General features: G+C 38.9%; 1 protein-coding gene across 1 annotated transcript in view; it reads left to right on the top strand.

The window, feature by feature from the left end:
* KCMF1 (potassium channel modulatory factor 1) overlaps positions 1-20,151 on the top strand; it is a 47,780-nt gene extending 27,629 nt beyond the window's left edge. The window contains exons 4-7 of the mRNA XM_009442745.5: positions 8,490-8,591; positions 11,019-11,193; positions 14,304-14,586; positions 18,056-20,151. Of these exons, the coding sequence (XP_009441020.1) occupies positions 8,490-8,591; positions 11,019-11,193; positions 14,304-14,586; positions 18,056-18,317 (822 nt within the window). The 3' untranslated portion in view covers positions 18,318-20,151. The remainder of the gene's footprint in view (positions 1-8,489; positions 8,592-11,018; positions 11,194-14,303; positions 14,587-18,055) is intronic.
* The last annotated feature ends 735 nt before the right edge of the window (positions 20,152-20,886 follow it).

Below are 20,886 nucleotides of genomic sequence, written 5' to 3'. Positions count from 1 at the left end.
CTTTTAACAGCAAATTTTATACATCATGGGAGGCTGCATTTTTGCAGAATAATACCTCTAACTGTCCACACTGGGTTTCTTAACCTGTAGCCAAACCCACAGCATGGAGTCTTGACCAAATTCAGGAGCCCTTTATTCAATGCATTGTGAAAGGTTAAAAGGATGGCAACCTGCAGTGCATCTCTTATTATAGTATCCTTGCTATCTGCTTAACTTTTCTTCTACAAGGAACTTCACAAGGAAATTTAAAAACCTTTGGTAGTATCATAATAATCCATTGTCACATCTCATTGTAGCATATCGCTGATCTTACCTGGTTTTCATCAGATCACATCTCTTGCTTCCTAGGTCAAGCTCTGGGGTCCCTAGAAGTTCTTCCTATCCTGATCTTTCCAGTGGCTAAAGGCCATGGACCCAGAATAATACACAAAGAAAGTCTTACCTTGAAAGCTTGTTGGATTTTTTACTTGACATCTGAGTCAGCATGCATCCACCTTCAAGAAATGATAAAGTACACCTAAGAGTCTCTCCCCCACCTCTTTACCATTGATAATAATAGGTAAAGTGAAGGCTTTATATGGAACTATAGATACTGAATTGGGAGAATTTTGGCACAGTAATTGCATATTGCATCAACTAATAAGCCCCTAAATGTACTCAAAACAAATTAATTGAAACCCAGAGTAATAAAGTAGCATGCTCAAGGACATAACAGCTTAGTAAGGGGCAGGGGTAGGGGCAGGTGTTTGGACTCAGCTAGAGTCCCTCTGGGTTCCAGAGTCTCTACTTAACTCTGCTACAGCTATGCATATAATATAGGGTTACTTTTATTCCCACCGACACTGCTAGTTTGATGTTTGAAGTTGTTATAACATGTATAGTTCAAACAGTAGGTAAATTTATTTTTTATAGACATCAAGCCAAATTTTACTGTCTTAACAGCTCAGAAATGCTCTGATCTTTTACCTAGGAGAGCCTCAGACTACTGTTGTCACATTTTATTACTATTCTTAGTTTATTCTTTTTATTCTGTAAAGTGACTTTGCTTCCTTTTGGTACAGTCCTACATAACAGTATGAAGAATCCTGACTCAGTTGCATCTTCATGCTGGTTGATGTGGAAAACTTGCAGTCATTTTTCTTTGATTTAATTTCTGTTAAGTTTGGGTCCTTTACCTAAATACCATAACACAAACATGGAGTTCTTATTGTAAATTAGGCATCCTTAAAATCATTATCAGACTGTGCACAGTGACTCATGCCTGTAATCCCAACACTGGGAGGCTAAGGTGAGAGCATTGCTTGAGCCCAGAAGTTTGAGATTGGCCTGGACAACAAAGTGGGGCCTTGTCTCCACAAAATTTAAAAATTAGCTGGACGTGGTGGCACATACCTGTGGTCCCAGCTACTTGGGAAGTTGAGGTGGGAGAATTGCTTGAGCTCAGGAGGTTGAGGCTGAAGTGAGCCATGATTGTGCCACTGCATTGCACTGCAGCCTGGGTAACAGAACAAGACCCTGTCTCCAAAAAAAAATTATGTATTATTATATATAATATGTAAATATATTATTAATAAATATATAATATCTAAATCTATTGATAAATATATATCTAAATATATTATTAATAAATATATAATATCTAAATATATTATTGATAAATATATAATATCTAAATATATATTGATAAATATATAATATCTAAATATATATTGATAAATATATAATATCTAAATATATATTGATAAATATATAATATATAGATATATTATTGATAAATATATAATATATTATACATAACATTAATTGATAATATTTATTATTATATTTTGTTATTATTATCAGCCAATAGTCCCTAGTATAGTATTTTCATCACCCCTCAGGGGCAAGGCAACTCCTCAGTTTTCCATAACCTTGCCTCTGGTTGGTTTGCCCCATGCCCCCCCTTCCCGCCCCTGAAAGTAAATACTCAAAATTTGTTGTTTACACTCTGGCATACCTGATACACAGTTTGAAAATTAAATACCCACCACCTACAAATGCTATCATGGTCTGTTTCTTGTGAGTTGTGTTTATGCCTTCATTAAGTTGCCAGGCTTTTGGTACATAGCCCAAGGCAGTTGTCACTCTATTTTTATATTGGTTTTTGTGGAATATTTTAAGGATTTATCTCTTCTCATTAGCCCTTAATCTTTGCATGAGTACTATATCTACATATGTTCCCACCCATACACCTAGACGTTTCAGAGTGAAAAATGGCAAGCAGATAAGAATCTTTAATATAAAAGTACAGGATTTCTTCAGGTCATGTGGGTCAAGTCCTAGAGGCAGGGCTGGCATTCAGCAGGTACAGCCAAGTGTAGCATGCTGACTAGTGTCCATTCTGAAGGATTGGTGCCTATACCATACCAGTTGTTAAGTGTTTTGAATGCCTCTCTGCATATATGTGAAACATACTATCAGCTCCAGTGTGCTACGGTTATATGTAAATGTCCAGGTGATATTACTGTGTGTCCCCTCTCACCCCTCAATGTTTTGCATTTTTTAATTAGGGAATTCAAGAGTGATTTACATCATTTTGGTTTAGGGGATTATATCTACACAGCAACTTGCTATATATCTCCTTTTCTATTCCTCCTAACATATTCCTTTCTAAATGCTCTGTTTGCTATCTTGCTTTGCCCCACGTTACCTGCATGTGTCCTCTAGACCAGGGTTCCCCAACCCCTGGGCCACGGACGGGACCAGACTAATACCCGTCCATGACCTGTTTGGAACCGAGCCACAGAGCAGAAGGTGAGCAGTGGGCCAGCGGGCATTACTGCCTGAACTCCACTCCCTGTCAGATCAGCAACATCATTAGATTCTCACAGGAGCGCAATCCCTTTTGTGAACTGCCTTCTGATTTCTTTGGAATTATTTTTCAGTGTAGCTAAATTATATTAATACTATTTCAAGTTTTGTGAATTCCCAAGATGTCATCATGCGCATAAATTTTTGTACAAGAACCATGTTTAAAAGTAAAACATAATTGCTTTTTAGGACTTTCTAAATTACTTGTAAATGCTGCTCTTTAGAAGCCAGTGACAAATCTAACTTCAGCATTATGATGGGAGAATGGCATCGAGAGGGAAAATAATTTAATATGAAGTAATTCACAATTATAAGTTAATTTCACTTATAATTGAACACTTACCAAAACTGTTCACTGCAGCAACAGAAAATTAGACTGTAATCTAGTTGAACAGTATGCTCACTCAACTCTTGAAAGGACCTTTATTTATATTGGCAAAATGGATGGCCAAGGTGCAGGTAGCTACAAGCTAGACGGTTCTACAAGGCCCAAAAGGAGTTTCTTGACCATATAGCATAGATCATCCACTAGTCCTTTATGTATATTCTCCAAGCAAAACTTGAATTTCAGTCTTGTATTCATTATATCTGCAGATTTTGTAGGATCAACTAATACTTTTAATTGGGCAGGAGATCCAAAAGCCTGAAGTTGTCATTGGCCATGGCATTTAGTTAACTCAGTAGAATGTCTTTCTTCTTCTTCTTCTTCTTCTTTTTTTGTATAAGCACTAAAGTATAATACGTGTCAACAGGTTTTGTGTGATGGCTTTAAATTTAGATGACTCTTTTTGGGTCATTACTCTTCTGTGGAAAAACAGTGTTTTAAACCCCATTCCCCCATTGTATTGCAGGTGATCAGAAAATCCCTTGGCATAATAAGCCTGGGTGTTTCTGTAGCTGAGTTCTAAGAGCTGCTCAAAAGCAGAGACGTGAATTGTACCCCAGTTTGAAGAAATAATGAAAAATACCAATTTAAAAAAAATATTTTGGTAGAGACTTCGTCTCACCGTGTGGCCCAGGCTGGTCTCAAACTCTTGTCTGCAAGTGATCCCCCTGCCTCATTCTCCCAGTGTTGGGGTTACAGGCATAAGCCACTGTGCCCTGCCCCAATTTTGGCCCCAGTTTTTAAAAAGAGATGAAATTCATATGAACTTTAATGTTGGCAGGAACTATGCTCATTTCTTGATAATGTTTTAACCTAAAGTGTTAAGTTAGTTCTGATTTGGTACTCAGTAAGTGCTTAACGGATTAGTCCATGGTAACAAAATTATATAATATAACAAATTTAGCCAGTCAGAACTTTAACTTTACCAACTTACCTGGATTTCATAGCATAGATCCTTGAACTAGAAATAGGAATGTGGTTATAAAGAATAGTTTTTCAAGGTGTGAATAGTACCCATCGAGAGAATGCTGTCTGATGTAGTTGTATTAGTTCAAGAGAGAGGCCAGAGGAAATCCAAACTTGCTTTAGAATGGTTGATAATTGTATGGGGAAGAATGTGTGGAGCTGTTGTTTTTTAAAAAAAAATCAGGCATGCTGACTTTAGGTGCTTTCATAGAGGAAAAGTTCTGTATATTCAGCAGTGACTCGGTGTTTATATGTGGAGTAATGACTTCAGAAGGTATATTTTAAAGACATTGGCAACAAACTGTACTATAATGTGCCCTAACTGGTTGCTGGCTGGTAGTCATGCCCTGGAACCATGTGGAAAAATGGAGACTCTGTACATTCTTGGGATGGGACGTCATCTCAATTGGTAAAGGCTTCCAAAGGGGCTGCAGATAAAAAGCAAGATTGATGGTGACCCTCAGTGGCAAGGTGAAGGAGAAGAGGAAACTCGAGCAATAGCAGAGACGACACTGAGAATAGCAAGGACATTTGTGAATACAAATTTTTTTTCCTTTTTTTTGGAGACGGGGATTTTGCTCTTGTTGCCCAGGCTCGAGTGCGATGGTGCGATCTCTGCTCACCGCAACCTCCGCCTCCCAAGTTCAAGCAATTCTCCTGCCTCAGCCTCCCGAGTAGCTGGGATTACAGGCATGTGCCACCACGCCTGGCTAATTTTTTTTGTATTTTTAGTAGAGACGGGGTTTCACCATGTTGGCCAGACTGGTCTCAAACTCCTAACCTCAGGCAATCCATCTGCCTTGGCCTCCCAAAGTGCTGCGAGTGTAGGCATGAGCCACTGCACCCGGCCCAGATGATTTATATTCTTAGCCAAATTAAAGAAATACTGACTTAAGCCAGTTAAGTAAATCTTAATTGACAAGTTGTTATAATTTTAAGCTTGTGTGTTATATGGAATTTTTCCATACGAATAATAGATATTACTCTATCATGTAGCAGTGGAAGTATGATAAATATTAATGTTGACAAGCTGTCATAATTTTAGGGTCAGTACCCTAAAGTTACCCTTTGTGTCGAGTTTTCCTGTCCTGTAAGAGATATTAGGCACCATGATGTAGAAATAAAGACACACTCAAAACTAAGCAGTATTTGTGCCCATGAGTGGCACAGTGGCTTGCTTTGTCTCTCCTCCCACTCCCCACCACCTCTTTTCCATTTCTCCTGCCCCGCTTTGCTCTCCTTTTTCTTTCTTCCTCTTGTTCCCTTCATTTCCTCTCAGAAAACACAGTCTTGAGAACAAGCATTTTTGTCTTAAAGCATGAGTTAGCTTGCTAAATATAAAATGTAAAACCTAAAAGATGACCAGGCCTCTGTGATCGCATCAACATCTGAGCTTAGTTTTCCTTTCCAAGTCCTCATTTGAGTTAACTTTATGTGACCCAAGTGTGGCAACATCTTCCACTTGGTTCTAAATCTAGCCTCTTGATGTTCTTTTTTCTTTTCTTTTTTTTTTGAGATGGAGTCTCTGTCGCTCAGGCTGGAGTGCAGTGGTGCGATCTTGGCTCACTGCAACCTCCGCTTCCCGGGTTCAAGTGATTCTCCTGCCTCAGCCTCCTGAGTAGCTGGGATTACAGGCGTGTGCCACCATGCCCAGGTCATTTTTGTATTTTTTAGTAGAGATGGGGTTTCACCATGTTGGTCAGGCTGGTCTCGAACTCCTGACCTTGTGATCCACCCACCTCAGCCTTCCAAAGTGCTGGGATTACAGGCATGAGCCACCGTGCCTGGCCTAGCCTCTTGATTTTTCTATGCCAGCTGTCAACCTGGGTGATCCTCCCACCACAGTAATTTCTTATCCTCAGTAATTCTTTATCCCTAGTAGTTATGGAAGTTTGGTTGGTTGGTTGGTTGGTTTTATATTATTTCTCTATGAATGAAGCAGTTCTGAATACCTTCATCCTGCCATCTTAGCAGAGTTACTGCAATGAAATAAAAAAGATTTTGAGTATAGAACCAAAGTCAATACACGATAAGGAAGGATCTTGACTTTATTTTACATCCTTGTCTCGAAGGTGCTTTTCTACTTGTTAAATTATCTATCTTATTAGGACATTCTTAGTACGTTTGATGTCTCTGCTTCCCATTCTGTTTTCCTTCTAGGAATCTATATCCTTGTGGAGACTTTTCTCATCTACCAACATTTTTATGTCCCCTCAAGTACTGAAGCCTTTGCAGCTATCATTGGACAGCTCAAGTTGTTTATAGATTTTACCTGAAGGCCAATCTAAAGGAAAGTATCTTAGAAGAAAGATGCCTTTTCCTTTTGGTGGTTATTTTCTCTTTAAATAAAAATCTTATACAGCCTTATAATATTGTAATAAAACTATAACCCAGCACTTGTTAACTTTTTCAGAATCATGAGCCTCTAAGGTAGCTTGTTTTATTTTTAAATAACTGGAACTTGTTTTCTGTTTCTCCAAACATTGCTGGTCTTTTTTTTTTTTTTTTTTAAAGCAAGTCTGGCCAGAGTTTAAAACCAAAGACAAATCACACTGTCCTGCATCTCTCAAAGAGTTTACAGTTTAGCTAGGTAAGACCAGAAGCACGTGAAAAGTAAAATATGTATATCAGACATAACCAGGTAATGTCAGAGTACAGGAATGGTACAGATAGTAGAAGTTAAATTCCTAGTAAAGAGAGAGTGGATGGATAATCTGTAAACTTTGACACATACAGCTACTTTTCTGACAGAGGAAAGAATCTGACCACCTTCCTGGCATCTTCTAAGAAAGGCATAGGCAGGTCTATCTACTTCTTTTTCTCTTTTGCCTCATCACATTCCATTGTGACCTGTCTAGTTCTTCTGCACACTGTCATGTTTAAATGTTATTTCTCATGAACATATTTAGGTTTTCCTGAGGATATTTCTCAGAGTCCTGAGTCACATAATCAGGACAGCTGATGAGGCATAAGAGAGACTGATATCAAATCAGAGTTGAACTCTCAAGGGACTTCTGCTTTCTAGTTGTTAGAAGATGGAAAGTTATGTTTGTTTGGGCTCCAGGAATCAGAGCAGTTTGTTTTCCCTCCGTACCCCAGGATTGTCCTTCCAAGTCTCACCTTTTCCATCTCCCCTCATCTCCAGCGCTACCACCTACTCCCACTGTGCTGTCAGCAGACAATAAGGTTGACCAATTGCCTAGATTTTGCCTAAGTGAAAGAATTTCGGCACATGTATTGGCAAGATGAATCACATATCCTGTCTTTAACCTTCTTATTTATGGATAAAGACACAAGTCTACAACTTGAACTGTGCACTTCCTGGGGCTCCCTTTGGTCATGCCCCTTGCTTCAGACCTTTCTTCTTGGCCCTGTTCTTTAAGATTGAAGTTGTTCATACTTCAAGGCTTGGCTACCATTGTTAGAACATTATCTGTCCATTTGAATTTCGGAAGAGTAAGGGCCTTTCCTCTTTAAAACGTTCCTCATTCTTTCTAGCCTTCCCCTCTCCTTCCCTCTGTTTCACCAATTCTGTTAACTATAGAAACCACCTTCCCAACCTGTCACACCCGCTCCCCGAACTGTGACTGTGTACACACCATTTTATTCCTACTTTCTCCTATCTCTTGCCAAAAGGCCCATGGAAAGTTGTTCTTCTACTCTTTGAGCCTGACCTGGTTACAAGCTTCTGGCCTACCACCCATTTCTTCAGGAAATAAGGTTTAAAAATGGGCTTCCATACCATATTCCCCTTGGAAGTCACATTCATAAATTTATAGACCACATTTGCATATTATCAGTAATCATAATTTGTCTTACATTCAACATGTCTGTTGAATGTTTGCACAGTTGCATTTAATCAGACCTCTGCTGTCTTATTTGGGAATTGGCTCTCAAGTATAGCTTGCTTTGGAGAAGTGTGCCATAGGCTTCTATCTGTCTTTACCATTCAAGACTGGACTTACACGTAAATGTGCACTAAATAGCACATTTTAAAGTTTTTTTAATGGAAACTATTTTGCTAGACCATACAAATGAATCAGGCAGGCTGTTAGAAGGCCCTGCCAGAGATCAAGTTTGGTGTGTCTGAAACTGTTGTGTTTGACCCTGAGGGACCTTGTGTGAACAGTTCTTGCTTAGGCTTCTACTGCTTTTCACTGATTTAGGATCTGCTGTGTTTTCTGTTGGTTAAAACTTGATAATAGTAAAACTTACAGCAGAATACTCTTCCAGAAAGATGTCTTATTGACGTTCATTTATTAAGCTGCTTTCTTTACTTCCATTTCAGATTTGTCCAATATGTGCAGCGTTACCTGGAGGCGATCCTAATCATGTCACGGATGACTTTGCAGCTCATCTTACACTTGAACACAGAGCCCCTAGAGATTTAATATCCTTTTAAGAGATGACAAGGAAAAGAGTTGTTTGTACTGTTTGTCATTTTGATTTTTTGTTTTGGAGACAAGATCTCGCTGTGTCGACCTGGCTGGTCTCAAACTCCTGAGCTCAAGTGATCCTCCTGCTTCAGCCTCTTGAGTAGTTGGGACTATAGGCACACATGTGCCACTGCATCCAGCTTGTCATTTTGATTTTTTTTAAGGATAATATCCCCCAAAAGAGGAAAAGTAATGTCCAAATTATTTTTACTTATTTGAACTTTTCCTAAAAGTGACTCAATGCTGAGATGCAATTTATTTCTCTTTTTATATACTATCACCGTTGTATGAACCATTTTCATTAAGTGAAAGTTGACTTGTCCTTCATCTTTAGTTCATTACAATTAGATTTTTTTTAAGGCAGTTTGACCAAATTGTGTCTTCCAGGATGGCGTTTTCATACAAAAGAGGAAAATGTTAATCCAAATTAAAATTTAATTAGTTAAATATGAAGAGGCATTATTTGCTTTCCCTCTCTGTTCCTCTGCTGCCTTACCCTGTTGTGGGTGTGATGTGGTGAGATGGTGGGGACAGGTGTGCATCTTGGTGTTCCTTTCCTTTTTGGGGTCCCCTTCTCCAGAGAGAGCCATTTCCTGCCGAGTTCCTGAGTAGGATAGCATAAGGTCAGCTCTAGCTTTAAATTTCCTTTCCTGCTTTTCTTTTCTTTTCTTTTTTTTTTTTTTAAAGTCAGAGTCTTGCTCTGTCAGCCAGGCTGGAGTACAATGGCGCTATCTTCAGCTCATTGCAACCTCTGCCTCCTGGATTCAAGTAATCCTCCTGCCTCAGCCTCCCGAGTAGCTAAGGTGCCCGCCACCACACCCAGCTAATTTTTGTATTTTTAGTAGAGATGGGGTTTCACCATATTGGCCAGGCTGGTCTCTTGGCCATGCTGGTCTCCAACTCCTGACTGCCTGCCTCAGCCTCCCAAAGTGCTGGGATTACAGGCATGAACCACTGCACCTGGCCAATTTTTGTATTTTTTTAGTAGAGATGGGGTTTCACCATGTTGGCCAGGCTGGTCTCGAACTCCTGACCTCAGGTGATCTGCCCACCTCAGCTTCCCAAAGTGCTTGGATTCAGGCGTGAGCCACCACGCCCAGCCTCTTGCTTTTATTTCTGCATTCCCTTCCTTGTCTCTCAACAGTTTCTGGCAGTGTTCCCTGAGATTACTGGCCTACCAGAGCGATTAATTTTGTGGACTCAATGCTTCTGATTTCAGGTTATGAATTGTTCGTCTAAAACTGTCACCAGCTGGGTACAGTGGCTCATGCCTATACTCCCAGCACTTTAAAAGGCCAAGGTGGGAGGATCACTTGAGCCTCGAAGTTTGAAACCAACCTGGACAACATAGGAAGACCCCATCTCTACCAAAATAATGAGCTCAGCTGGTGGCACACACCTGTGGTCCCAGCTACTCAAGAGGCTGAGGTAGGAGGATCACTTGAGCCCATGAGCTCAAGGCTGCAGTAAGCTATGATTGCACCACTGCACTCCAGCCTGACAACAAAGTGAGACCCTGTCTCAAGATACATATATATATATAAAATCATAATATAAAATTATCAAATATATAAATATGATCATATCACTTTCTCTAGAACCCAAACCATCCTCATGAATATGATGGAACAGGGCAGGTACCGTGACACCTGAAGGCTTCTTGGAGCTACCCATCCGGTCCTTAAATAACTCCAGAACCATCAGCTGAAAAACTGAGAAGCCAGCAAAAAAATTAATCTGCATTATAAAGCTGGTCTGTTTGGTACTTTAAAGGAAAAATCTCTTCTATATGATCTGGCCTCCCCCACCTCTCATTTGCCTTTGTGGAAACGTAAGGTTGTCTTCATGAGTTTTGACAGCTATTTGCAACTCAGGACCTTTTTCAGTTTGACTCACACTCAACTGTGTAAGATGGTTGAGGCTGCTGGGAATTTGACTTCGTGATAAATGTCATGTTAATCTATCTGTGTGTCTTATACAAGAAATGCAAATCTGTTTTCTGCTTAGCAGCGGCATTGGAAAGAAGCTTGAAGACATTAAAACTAATAATCCAAAAGGAATCTTTGATCTGCTGAATATAAATTCAATATTGTTCCTTTTTCATTATAGGTGGTATTTGAGATTTCATGAGCTATATAGAGAGAAACTTTCTTACCTCACACACCCAATACACACACACACACTCACATGTTGCCTTACATTTGAGTGTCTTTTTAGGGTTAATAGCCCTCATAGAGTTGGGACGTTTGCACTTTAAGTTAAATGTGCTGTTTTTAAATGCTTACAATTCAGGAAATCTTTATATCTGTCTAGCAAGGACTCAGGTGATTTTTTTTTGTTTCTGTGAAATACTTTCGTTTTTTTCTTAACTTTTGGGTTATGATGAATCGAGTGGTGTTCGACATGTACGTAGAATGTTTCACCCTGGCCGGGGATTAGGAGGTCCTCGTGCTCGTAGATCAAACATGCACTTTACTAGCAGTTCTACTGGTGGACTTTCTTCTTCTCAGAGTTCATATTCTCCAAGCAATAGGGAAGCCATGGATCCTATAGCTGGTAAGTTAGTGTCACATTAATAAGGGAAATGGCAGGGGAACGAGGAGCTCCTTTTAAAACTTTTTGTGATGCCAGATGCGGTGGCTCACACCTTTAATCCCAGCACTCTGGGAGGCTGGAGCGGGTGGATCACTTGAAGCCAGGAATTCAAGACCAGCCTGGCCAACATGGCAAAACTCCATCTCTACTAAAAATACAAAAATTAGCCAGATGTGGTGGTGGGTGCCTGTAATCGCAGCTACTCTGGAGGCTGAGGCATGAGAATCGCTTGAGCCTGAAAGGTGGAGGTTCCAGGAAGCCGAGATCGCACCACTGCACTCCAGCCTGGGTGATGGAGTGAGACCCTGTCTCAAAAAAAAAAAAAAAAAAAAAAAACTTTTTGTGAGATTTGTGTTCTTAAGTCTCACCTCTCTGACCATAAGCCATGTTCCTTCACAAAATTCCCAAATACATTAAAAGTGTAAAATGCGTTAAAAGCAGACACTTAACATAAAGTAATTCATACTCTTCTGGCATTGCTTAAGTCCAGTAGTCCCCCCGTCATGTGGTTTTGCTTTCCTGGGTTTCAGTTACCCACAACCAACTACAGTCAAAAAATAGGTGAGTACGGGACAATAAGATACTTAGAGAGAGACCACATCACATAACTTTCATAGTATATTTTTAGATTTACTCTATTTTGTTGGGAATCTCATGTTCCTAATTTATAAATTAGGTGCCTAATTTATAAATTAAACTTTAGCACAACAGATAAGTATGTATAGGAAAAAACATAGTATGTATAGGGTTCTGTATTATCCAAATGCCCATTTCAGCCATTCACTGGGGGTCTTGGAACATATCTCCTGCAGGTAAAGGGAGACTACTGTTCTTAGAGACATAAGATGATAAGAGATGGTTTTATGTTGTATTTGTGGCCTCTATTGAAGCCCAAGGAAATCATAAAAGATTTCAACTTGAATACCTCCAAAATGTCATGGTTAAATCTCCATAAGTACACATAAAAAAATGGCCAAAGCACATTTGAAATTAAGGTTTTATAAGGTATAGCTAACATTTTTAAGAACATGTTATGTGTAAAATTCTGTCACAGATTTATGCCTATCTCAGATGTTGTGCAAGGCGCCTCATGGCTTCCAGGTACACATTCCACCACATGGACACATTTCAGAACTGTTATCTATAGCTAATTGAAAAGACTAAAGAATTAAGCTCTTCTCATGGAAGAAAGGAAAGTAGGACTTAATGTCCTGACCTTCATTTGAGAACTATATTGTTGTAGAACATACTGAAAGGTACATGTTTAATAGCTTGGGAAAAATCTTAAAAAAAAAACAAAAAAAAAAAAAACAGTTTTTGAACCTGGCCATGTCACTGAGTCTAGTACATGACAAACCTGGGAAGTTGGTAGCAGAACACAGGGTCAAAATAAAATACAATAAATCACTGTAGCCTGATAATCTGCAAGACACACCAAGCAGACAAGTGGTAAGACAGTGGGAAGTGTGCACGCATTTAAAGCAACAATTCTGAAATGTGTCCATGTAGTGAAGTGTGCACCTACCTGGAAGCCATGAGCACCCTCCAGAACACCTGAAACATTGATAAGTGTAAATCTGTAATAGAAACTGAGAACATCAGAGCTAAATGACAACTTAGGAACACAAAGGAGGAGACAGCAGACACTGGGGGAGGGTAGGAAGAGAGAGAGGAGCAGAAAGATAACTGTTGGGTACTGGGCTTAATTGGGTGCTGGGTGATGTAATAATATGTATGACAAACCCCCGTGGCAGGTGTTTAACTGTGTAACGGACCTTCACATGTACCCCCAAACCTAAAATAAAAATTTAAAAAAGAAAAACAACCTAAGAACAATTTTATACCTATCATGTTATTTAAAAGTTAGATATACCATATAAAATTTTAATTCCAAATGTGCTTTGGACATTTGGGTGTGCAACAACAAAAACAAGCCTAATAAACTGAGTTTGGGGGATTTAAAAAATATTTCTTCATCCAAAGGGAATATTTACCTGCTATTTTGGTGGCAGGCACTAAAAATTAAAGTAGTTTCTGGGAGCAAAATTCAAAATTGAGAAATTTTCTTCATTTGATTTTTTTTTTCTGTCAGTGAAAATTAGTTTATTTTAGTGATAGACTGTATATTCCATGAAAGAGGGGTATAAGAGTGCTATAAAAAGCCTGGGATAAAGCAACAGGGAGCAAGAAAACAAACTGTTAATGAGTTTTAATGATAAAGAGTTTTTGCTGGCCTGAAAGTGTCTGCAAGGCAGTCATCGATTCCCTATAAGCGAGGTGGACCCTCCACTTGGAAGAAGGCATTTCACTGTACCTTACTTAGATGAGGATGCGGGGACGAAAGTTTACACCTCTCTTAATGAGTACAGCCTTATGGACACAAGACAGTCTGGATCATAACAGGCCACTAAGTAGGCTGTACAGTCAGATGCAGCAGGTTCTCAGGAGCCAGTCAGCCTTGCTGAGCACTGGTAGTGGTATCTACTGCAGTGGTACTCTGAAACAGCAGTATCAGAAGGTACTAGAGGGAGAAAGCAGAGGCAGAGTGTGTGCAAGGGCCACCATCAGAAATGATCCAGGCCTTTAGGACCTGGAATCCTAATAATTCATTCAGTCATTCAGTAAATGTTTGAATTCCTGCTATATCAGGCCCTGTTCTGATAGCTGGGAATATAGTCAACAGTAGACCTCATCCCTGCTTCCGTGGAACACATATTGAGAGAGCTTATATTATAATTGGGCCCACAGATAAACCACTTCATTAAATACTAAGAGAAAGCTTCACTAAATTAGTCTATTATGCAAATAATTTTAAAGACAATTTAAGTTTTACTTCAAACATAATTCAGTCTGGGTTAATATTCGTATGCATTTGCATTCTCTGTACACAGTAACTCCTGCCTTCAGGAGGCATTCTAGAAGGTATTCAGCTCTTAACTGAAACTGTGTGCTGTGGTGGTTACCTACCTGTTCACAATGCTTTTGATGTTGTTGCAGTAAAAGAGTGATCTGTAGCGTTTTGTTTTCCTCAGTATTAAGCAGACATTAATTGTCTTCATTTCCATTGGCAGAGCTTTTATCTCAGTTATCAGGAGTGAGACGTTCTGCAGGAGGACAGCTTAATTCCTCTGGCCCTTCCGCTTCTCAGTTACAACAACTGCAGATGCAGCTGCAGCTAGAACGGCAGCATGCCCAGGCAGCACGGCAACAACTGGAGACCGCACGCAACGCAACCCGGCGTACTAACACAAGCAGTGTCACCACTACAATCACACAATCCACAGCAACAACCAACATAGCTAATACAGAAAGCAGTCAGCAGACTCTCCAGAATTCCCAGTTTCTTTTAACAAGGTAGCTCATTTGTTAATAGAATTTTGTTTGGGAAGTAATATTTTATTGCCACTACAGTCTGGAATTATCTTTTCTCTTTTGTGCATTATATTTCTTTAAAATTTTGTGTTTGATTAAAACTCTCAGATCTCTGATTAAAACGCATATTCAGTATTTCCCCAAGAATGTGAAACATAGTAATTATTTTAGATAAATTAAGAATACTGGGCCAGACCCAGTGGCTCACACCTGTAATCCCAGCACTTTGGGAGGCCAAGGCAAGCAGATCGCCAGAGCCCAGGAGTTCCAAACCACCCTGGGTAACATGATGAAATCTTATCTCTACAAAAATGAGCCAGGTGTGATGGTGCGCACCTGTAGTCCCCGCTACTCAGGAGGCTGAGGTGGGAGGATCGCTTGAGCCCTGGAGACAGAGGTTGCAGTAGCCAAGATTGCACCATGCACTCCAGTCTGGGTGACAAGAGTGAGACCTTGTCTCTAAAATAAAATAACTGGTCTTGTTCTCAAGGTATATATCATCATATAATATGAATTGTTTTGCCATAGTACCCATAAAACTTAAACACTATATCATTATATATATATGGTTCATATTAGGTGTATTTATCATAATTAACATTGCTTGTTATTGCCAGTTTTAATCTGCTTTGAAATATTAAAAGTATAAGAAGGATTTCATAATACAGTGGCAGTTTTCTCCTGTGAATTTCTAAAAAAGCTAGATTTAAATTTTTATGGTTGGCACACAAAAGTAACTGTTAAAAAAATGGCTTCCTATGGTATAAATAATATTTAGTAAAACAGTAAACTACTCTACTGGATGGAGTTCTTGTTTGCTTCTGAAACATTTAGCAACTGCATGTATTTGTCTGCCAAAACTTCACAGGCATTTTATGTGACTTTTAGGAATATAAAGAATTTTAAAAAGAGGAATGATGAGTGGAGACTTGGCCTCAACAGATAATGAACCTGGACTAATTGGGCTTTTAAGGGAGCAGAGAGGAATATAAAGGAAGAACTGTAAAATGAAGAATAACGTTTGTGTAATACATCATTATTTCCAAAATGCAGTGTGTATGACAATTCATTGGGATGTTAGAGGAAAATATTATAATTTCTACTTATATTTCTTTTATTTCATACTCTGTTAATACAGTGGTGCATGTGTATAGTTATAAATAACATATTGTGGGTGCAGAATAAAAAATGCTTGAAAATCCCTGGGCTAGAGCCCCAGCTTTGCCAGTTACAAGTTTTGGACCTCAGGCAAGTCATTTCACTCCTCCAAACCTCAATTTTATCATCAGTATCCCAGAAGTTTTGCCTTTAGAGGGATAATTATTTTGAGGATTAAATGGAATACTGGTATGTGTATGGTCTGGCTCAGTATCTGGCCTATAGTAAAGGTCCAATTAATGGTACTCGTTATCATCATTTGTTATGAAACCAAGAAAAACATTTTAAATGGGTAATTTACCTTTGAATTATCTCTGCAAGTCAGTAATTGTGCCTGGTTATTACCAGATAATGCTGCTTTAATGTAAGAAAACCACAGAGCCACAGATGGAGCTACCTGCTGCCATGTATGTAGCCTTCCCCATAGGGACTGACCAGCAGCAGGTCTATAACATACCAGATCTAAGTCCCTACCTCAAAAAGGAGATCTACTAGCGTGCATTTCTACTGAGAGTTCACAGAACTGTGGGTGGAATGTCTTGCCAGTGCCCTTTGGAAAAGACATCTTCCTACCCACCCTTGCCCTATCCTTTTTTTTTTTTTAAGACCCAAACTACTCAGCTTGATCTGTAATTTTTTTCTGTGCATTTATTCCACACCCAACTCTCAGAGCATGGTATGAGTGACCTCTGAGTGCTGTCTGTGGATTCTGGTTGTAGCTTCTTGAAATCCCCCTTCTATCATCTGATACTGTACATTCTATGGTACCATGCAGTTTGCAAACCACTTTCCACATCTTTTATTGTATTATATTCATATGATTTATTTAAGGCAATATTTCCCCAGAAATACTCTCTTAACTTCATATATTCAAAGGAATATATGTAATTACTTATGTCCTTCCACCCCCAATTAATAAGGTTGCAGAAAGCAAAGTAAGAAAAATTAAGAGATTATTTACTGTTGGGCTTCTCAGAACTTCAAATATATTAACATGCATTGTGAATTTTCAAGGCAAGGAGAACGGCTGCAGTGTATGCAGGGGAGATCCTGCTCTCTGGTCACACAGTTCTTACGTGATATATATAGGGCCCAAGCCTTATTTTTGGTCTTTTCTTTGACCAGGGGCAGTTCCTATTCATGTTGCCCTGCAACTGATGGTAAGGTCACAGTTTCTTTGAAGTCCAAGATAGTTGACCTTTTAGAAAGTGATTATTGGAGTGTGTAAGTCAGATCGGTCTTTTTTTTGAGACAGAATTTCGCTCTTGTTGCCCAAGCTGGAGTGCAATGGCATGATCTCGGCTCACTGCAACCACCGCCTCCCAGGTTTAAGCGATTCTACTTCAGCCTCCCGAGTAGCTGGGATTACAGGCACGCACCCCCACACCTGGCTAATTTTTTGTATTTTTAGTAGAAATGGGGTTTCACCACATTAGCCAAACTCCTGACCTCAGGTGATCCGCCCGCCTTGGCCTCCCAAAGTGCTGGGATTACAGGCATGAGCCACCGTGCCTGGCCAGATCTAATCTTTTGACAGTGGGACCAGTTCATTTTGCTAACCCCAACTTGAAGATCCTCACAAGCCTTGCAGTTTTATTTATATCCTGTGTTATATTTCATCAAGAAATCTGTCTAGTCTCTGTGCAGATGAGCCAGGTTTCCCAGCATAGCCCAGATCTCATAAGTACATGCATCAGGGGAGCAAGTCAGGCAGGTAGACCTTGTGTCTGCCCTGCTACACTGTAGGTCCTTGGTAGAAGAAATGTAGGAGTTTGTATGTATGTGTTTTCTTGCCCTCTCTAGCTTCTGCATATACCAGGAAGAATTAAATAGAGTAATAAAGAAAAGTCAGAGGAAATTTTAGGATATTTTTTAGTTGAATATTCTGTTCACTGCAGATTTTGTTTTTGTGTTTTATTTTCCTCTTTTTATTTACCCCCAGATGAAATTCTGGTTAGATACTTTCCCAAGCATCTAATCTGTAAGAAATCCTGTTTTCCTTAGAAAATTTTCACCTAGCTTTCTCTGGAGTGGAAAAAGTCTAAATGTATTTTTTTTTCTCATTGAGTCTAATTAAAGCATAGATTTGCACCTCCAGGTAACAGTATTGCAACAAGTGTGGGGAATTCGTCTCAACACAATTAAGGATAAATTACAGCCAAGTATTCCAGCAATATCTCATTCTGAATTTTGCCACCTGTAAAACTTCACAGTGGAGAGCACTGTAGAAATTGGCCATGCCATTGTTCATTGACTTTTTAACAATAAGGTCTTTTCTTTTTAACTTACACAGGTTGAATGATCCTAAAATGTCTGAAACGGAGCGCCAGTCCATGGAAAGCGAGCGTGCAGACCGCAGCCTGTTTGTCCAAGAGCTCCTTCTGTCCACTTTAGTGCGTGAAGAGAGCTCATCCTCAGATGAGGATGATCGGGGGGAGATGGCAGATTTTGGTGCTATGGGCTGTGTAGATATTATGCCTTTAGATGTTGCTTTAGAAAACCTAAATTTAAAAGAGAGTAATAAAGGAAATGAGCCTCCACCACCTCCTCTTTGATGACATCCCAATTCGCAGACAATGTCCTCTGTGCTGTATTTGCCAATGAAAGTGGACAACAACTATCTTGGGTTTGTTTGGTGATTGTAATTTCAGGTCTGTCACTCTTGTTACATTGTGTACATTCAAAAGGAAGAGAGAAAATATATATGATAATCATTTCCACTTAACTAATTTTTACTTCTAGCAGGTAAATGTAGGTAGCAGTGCAGGGGTGATCTCTGCTTCCTGTACCTTGACATGCAAAAGGCTCTCCTAATACTCCACATTCAAACTGAAGAGGAAAATTGAAATCTCTAATGAAGCTGCTGTGTGTATTTATGAATATTAATGAATAAAAACTGCTTGGATGGTTTACCTTAACTACTGCATGAGGTTTTTTGCAGCGTGCATGAGTTTTAGTGACCTTGTTATTTAAGAAGTTAAATACAAGGAGTAAAACTTAAAAAAAAAAATACAAAGCCCAAAGCTTTCCCAAACATTATTCAATGGTTACACGACGAAGTAGCTTTTGAATAATGTCTGCCTGAATCACCTTTCTTTGTGTGCCTCCTACGCACAAAGCCAGCTCTGCAGTGGAATCTGGGGATTATAGCTGGGTGTGGCACTCCGCCCTGTGTGACTGTCCTGTCGCCCTGTTAGTCATCTTGCCTGTGTGGAGCTCAGCCTGTCTCTTTAACTCATCTGTAGAAGACACACCAGTAAAGCTACTGTTGGAATCTGCTGCAGGGGACTTTGTGTGCCCTAAAAACAAATCCTGTTCATGTTTGTTTAAAGTTTTTACTTTTTGTGGTTGTTTAAAATTTTTTCAATTGTTAAATATGTTTTATTCAGGTGTAGATGAATTTCATTTATTGACTGTTCAACAGAGTTAACCTGAATTATGTTGTCTTTGTTTTTAAAAATCTCACATTCTCAATCATATTTTGCATTATTTATGTATTTGCTTTGTAGTTTGCTGAGACAGATCAGTATCGGGAGCTTTGAGGATTTGCCTTCCCAGATTTGTCAATATATTACAACCAAATTCTTAATGCTAATTTTAGCACCTTTTATTTATTGGGTTTTTTCTGGCATAAAAAGTAAAGCCTTTTAATTGAATCATGCCACCTATATGCCTATATTATTAATCCTATGTGTAAAAAAAATGTACAGCTTTTTTTGGGTTTGTTTTGGGGTTTGGAAGGGCCGGGTTATTTTTTATTTCCTGTTTCAGTTTTTGTGCATAGACTTTCACAATAGCTCCAAGGCAGGGACAGCGGGTTTGGGGGTTGGGAGGGCAGTTTTTGGAATGTAAATTTAGGACTTTTAAAAAGGTGCGCACAGCTTCTGATAAATTTATAACTAGACTTAACCTAATCATGTCTCGTTCCAGTTCTCTTTTCTCTGAGCCCTTTTCAAAGTCTCCTCTCTTTCTCCTGTCATCCTTTTCCTTTCCTGTCCGTGTATCTCCGTTTCTTCAACATGACAAGCATACAGACTTGAACACCCCTCCGGTGTTCTTCCAAGAACTGTGAAGTCCATGTTCATCCAAATGTAACCAAAAAAGAAGTCACCCTACATGTCTGAAAAACTGTTGCTTCTCCTCTGAAACTTCAAACTCCAACGATTTCCAAATACAATAGCTTTGTTTTCTTTAGTTCTGTAATGGATAATGTTTAAAGGAAAACTTTACACCAGGCTTCTGGTTACACTAGAAGTCAAGCCCATTAGGGATTTTCATTTTTTTTCAATTGGTTGTTGAGAAGTTTCAAAAATCAGTTTTCAAGCTGTGGTCTTTCAAACACATCTGCACATAAGTCACACATTTCAATAAAGCATTTTCAAGACTGTTGACCACTTGAATTTCTTTGGTGTTGGTGGATTAACCTAACCATTGCTCTGAGATTTTATATCTCTAATCCAGTATTTTTTTTCTTTTTATGCTAAACATGGGAGATCCTGGTTTTGTGTGAATGCATTATTTTGGATGTGAGAAATAAATGCCAATTATGTACTTTCCCTTTTCTGCACAAATTCTGGGAAAATGTAAAAGCCTTCATTTTTTAACATGGTTTTAGGGAACAACTGTAAGTCCATTCAGAGCAGTTTAATTTAGATGATCACTTTTAACACTGCAGAAGACCTAAGGAGTCATAAGATTCCATCTCATGTAGAATACTGTATATTAATTATTTTTTACCAGATATTTTACAAATACCTCACCTCATCCTGTATGTAATCAATAATGTATTATTTTAGGGTAGAACGACACAGAATATCAATATAAAAATATATTCAAGCCCTTGAAATTCTTGTGTCCTTTTTCTTTAGTTTCTGAATGAAAATCTTATTACTGGATGTACTATTGAATAAAAATTAATTGCAAAGACTTTGATGGACAGGAGACAAAATCAAAATATACCACTGTTTATTTTGGCAGCACTTTCAAATTTCTAAGGACCAGATCCTGAATTTTGAGAATTTTTTGTTTCATTGAGTTTTGAGTGTCTAGGATATAAGTTTATAAATGTTCTACAGTGCTTGTCTTTACTTCCTGTTTAGAAATCATTTAAGTCTTTCCCCTCAA

This window comes from Pan troglodytes, chromosome 12 (genome assembly GCF_028858775.2).
Source record: "Pan troglodytes isolate AG18354 chromosome 12, NHGRI_mPanTro3-v2.0_pri, whole genome shotgun sequence".
NCBI classification, from domain to species: Eukaryota; Metazoa; Chordata; class Mammalia; order Primates; family Hominidae; genus Pan; species Pan troglodytes.
The sequence above is the reverse complement of the archived record's forward strand: the minus strand, read 5'-3'. Positions and strand labels throughout refer to the sequence as shown.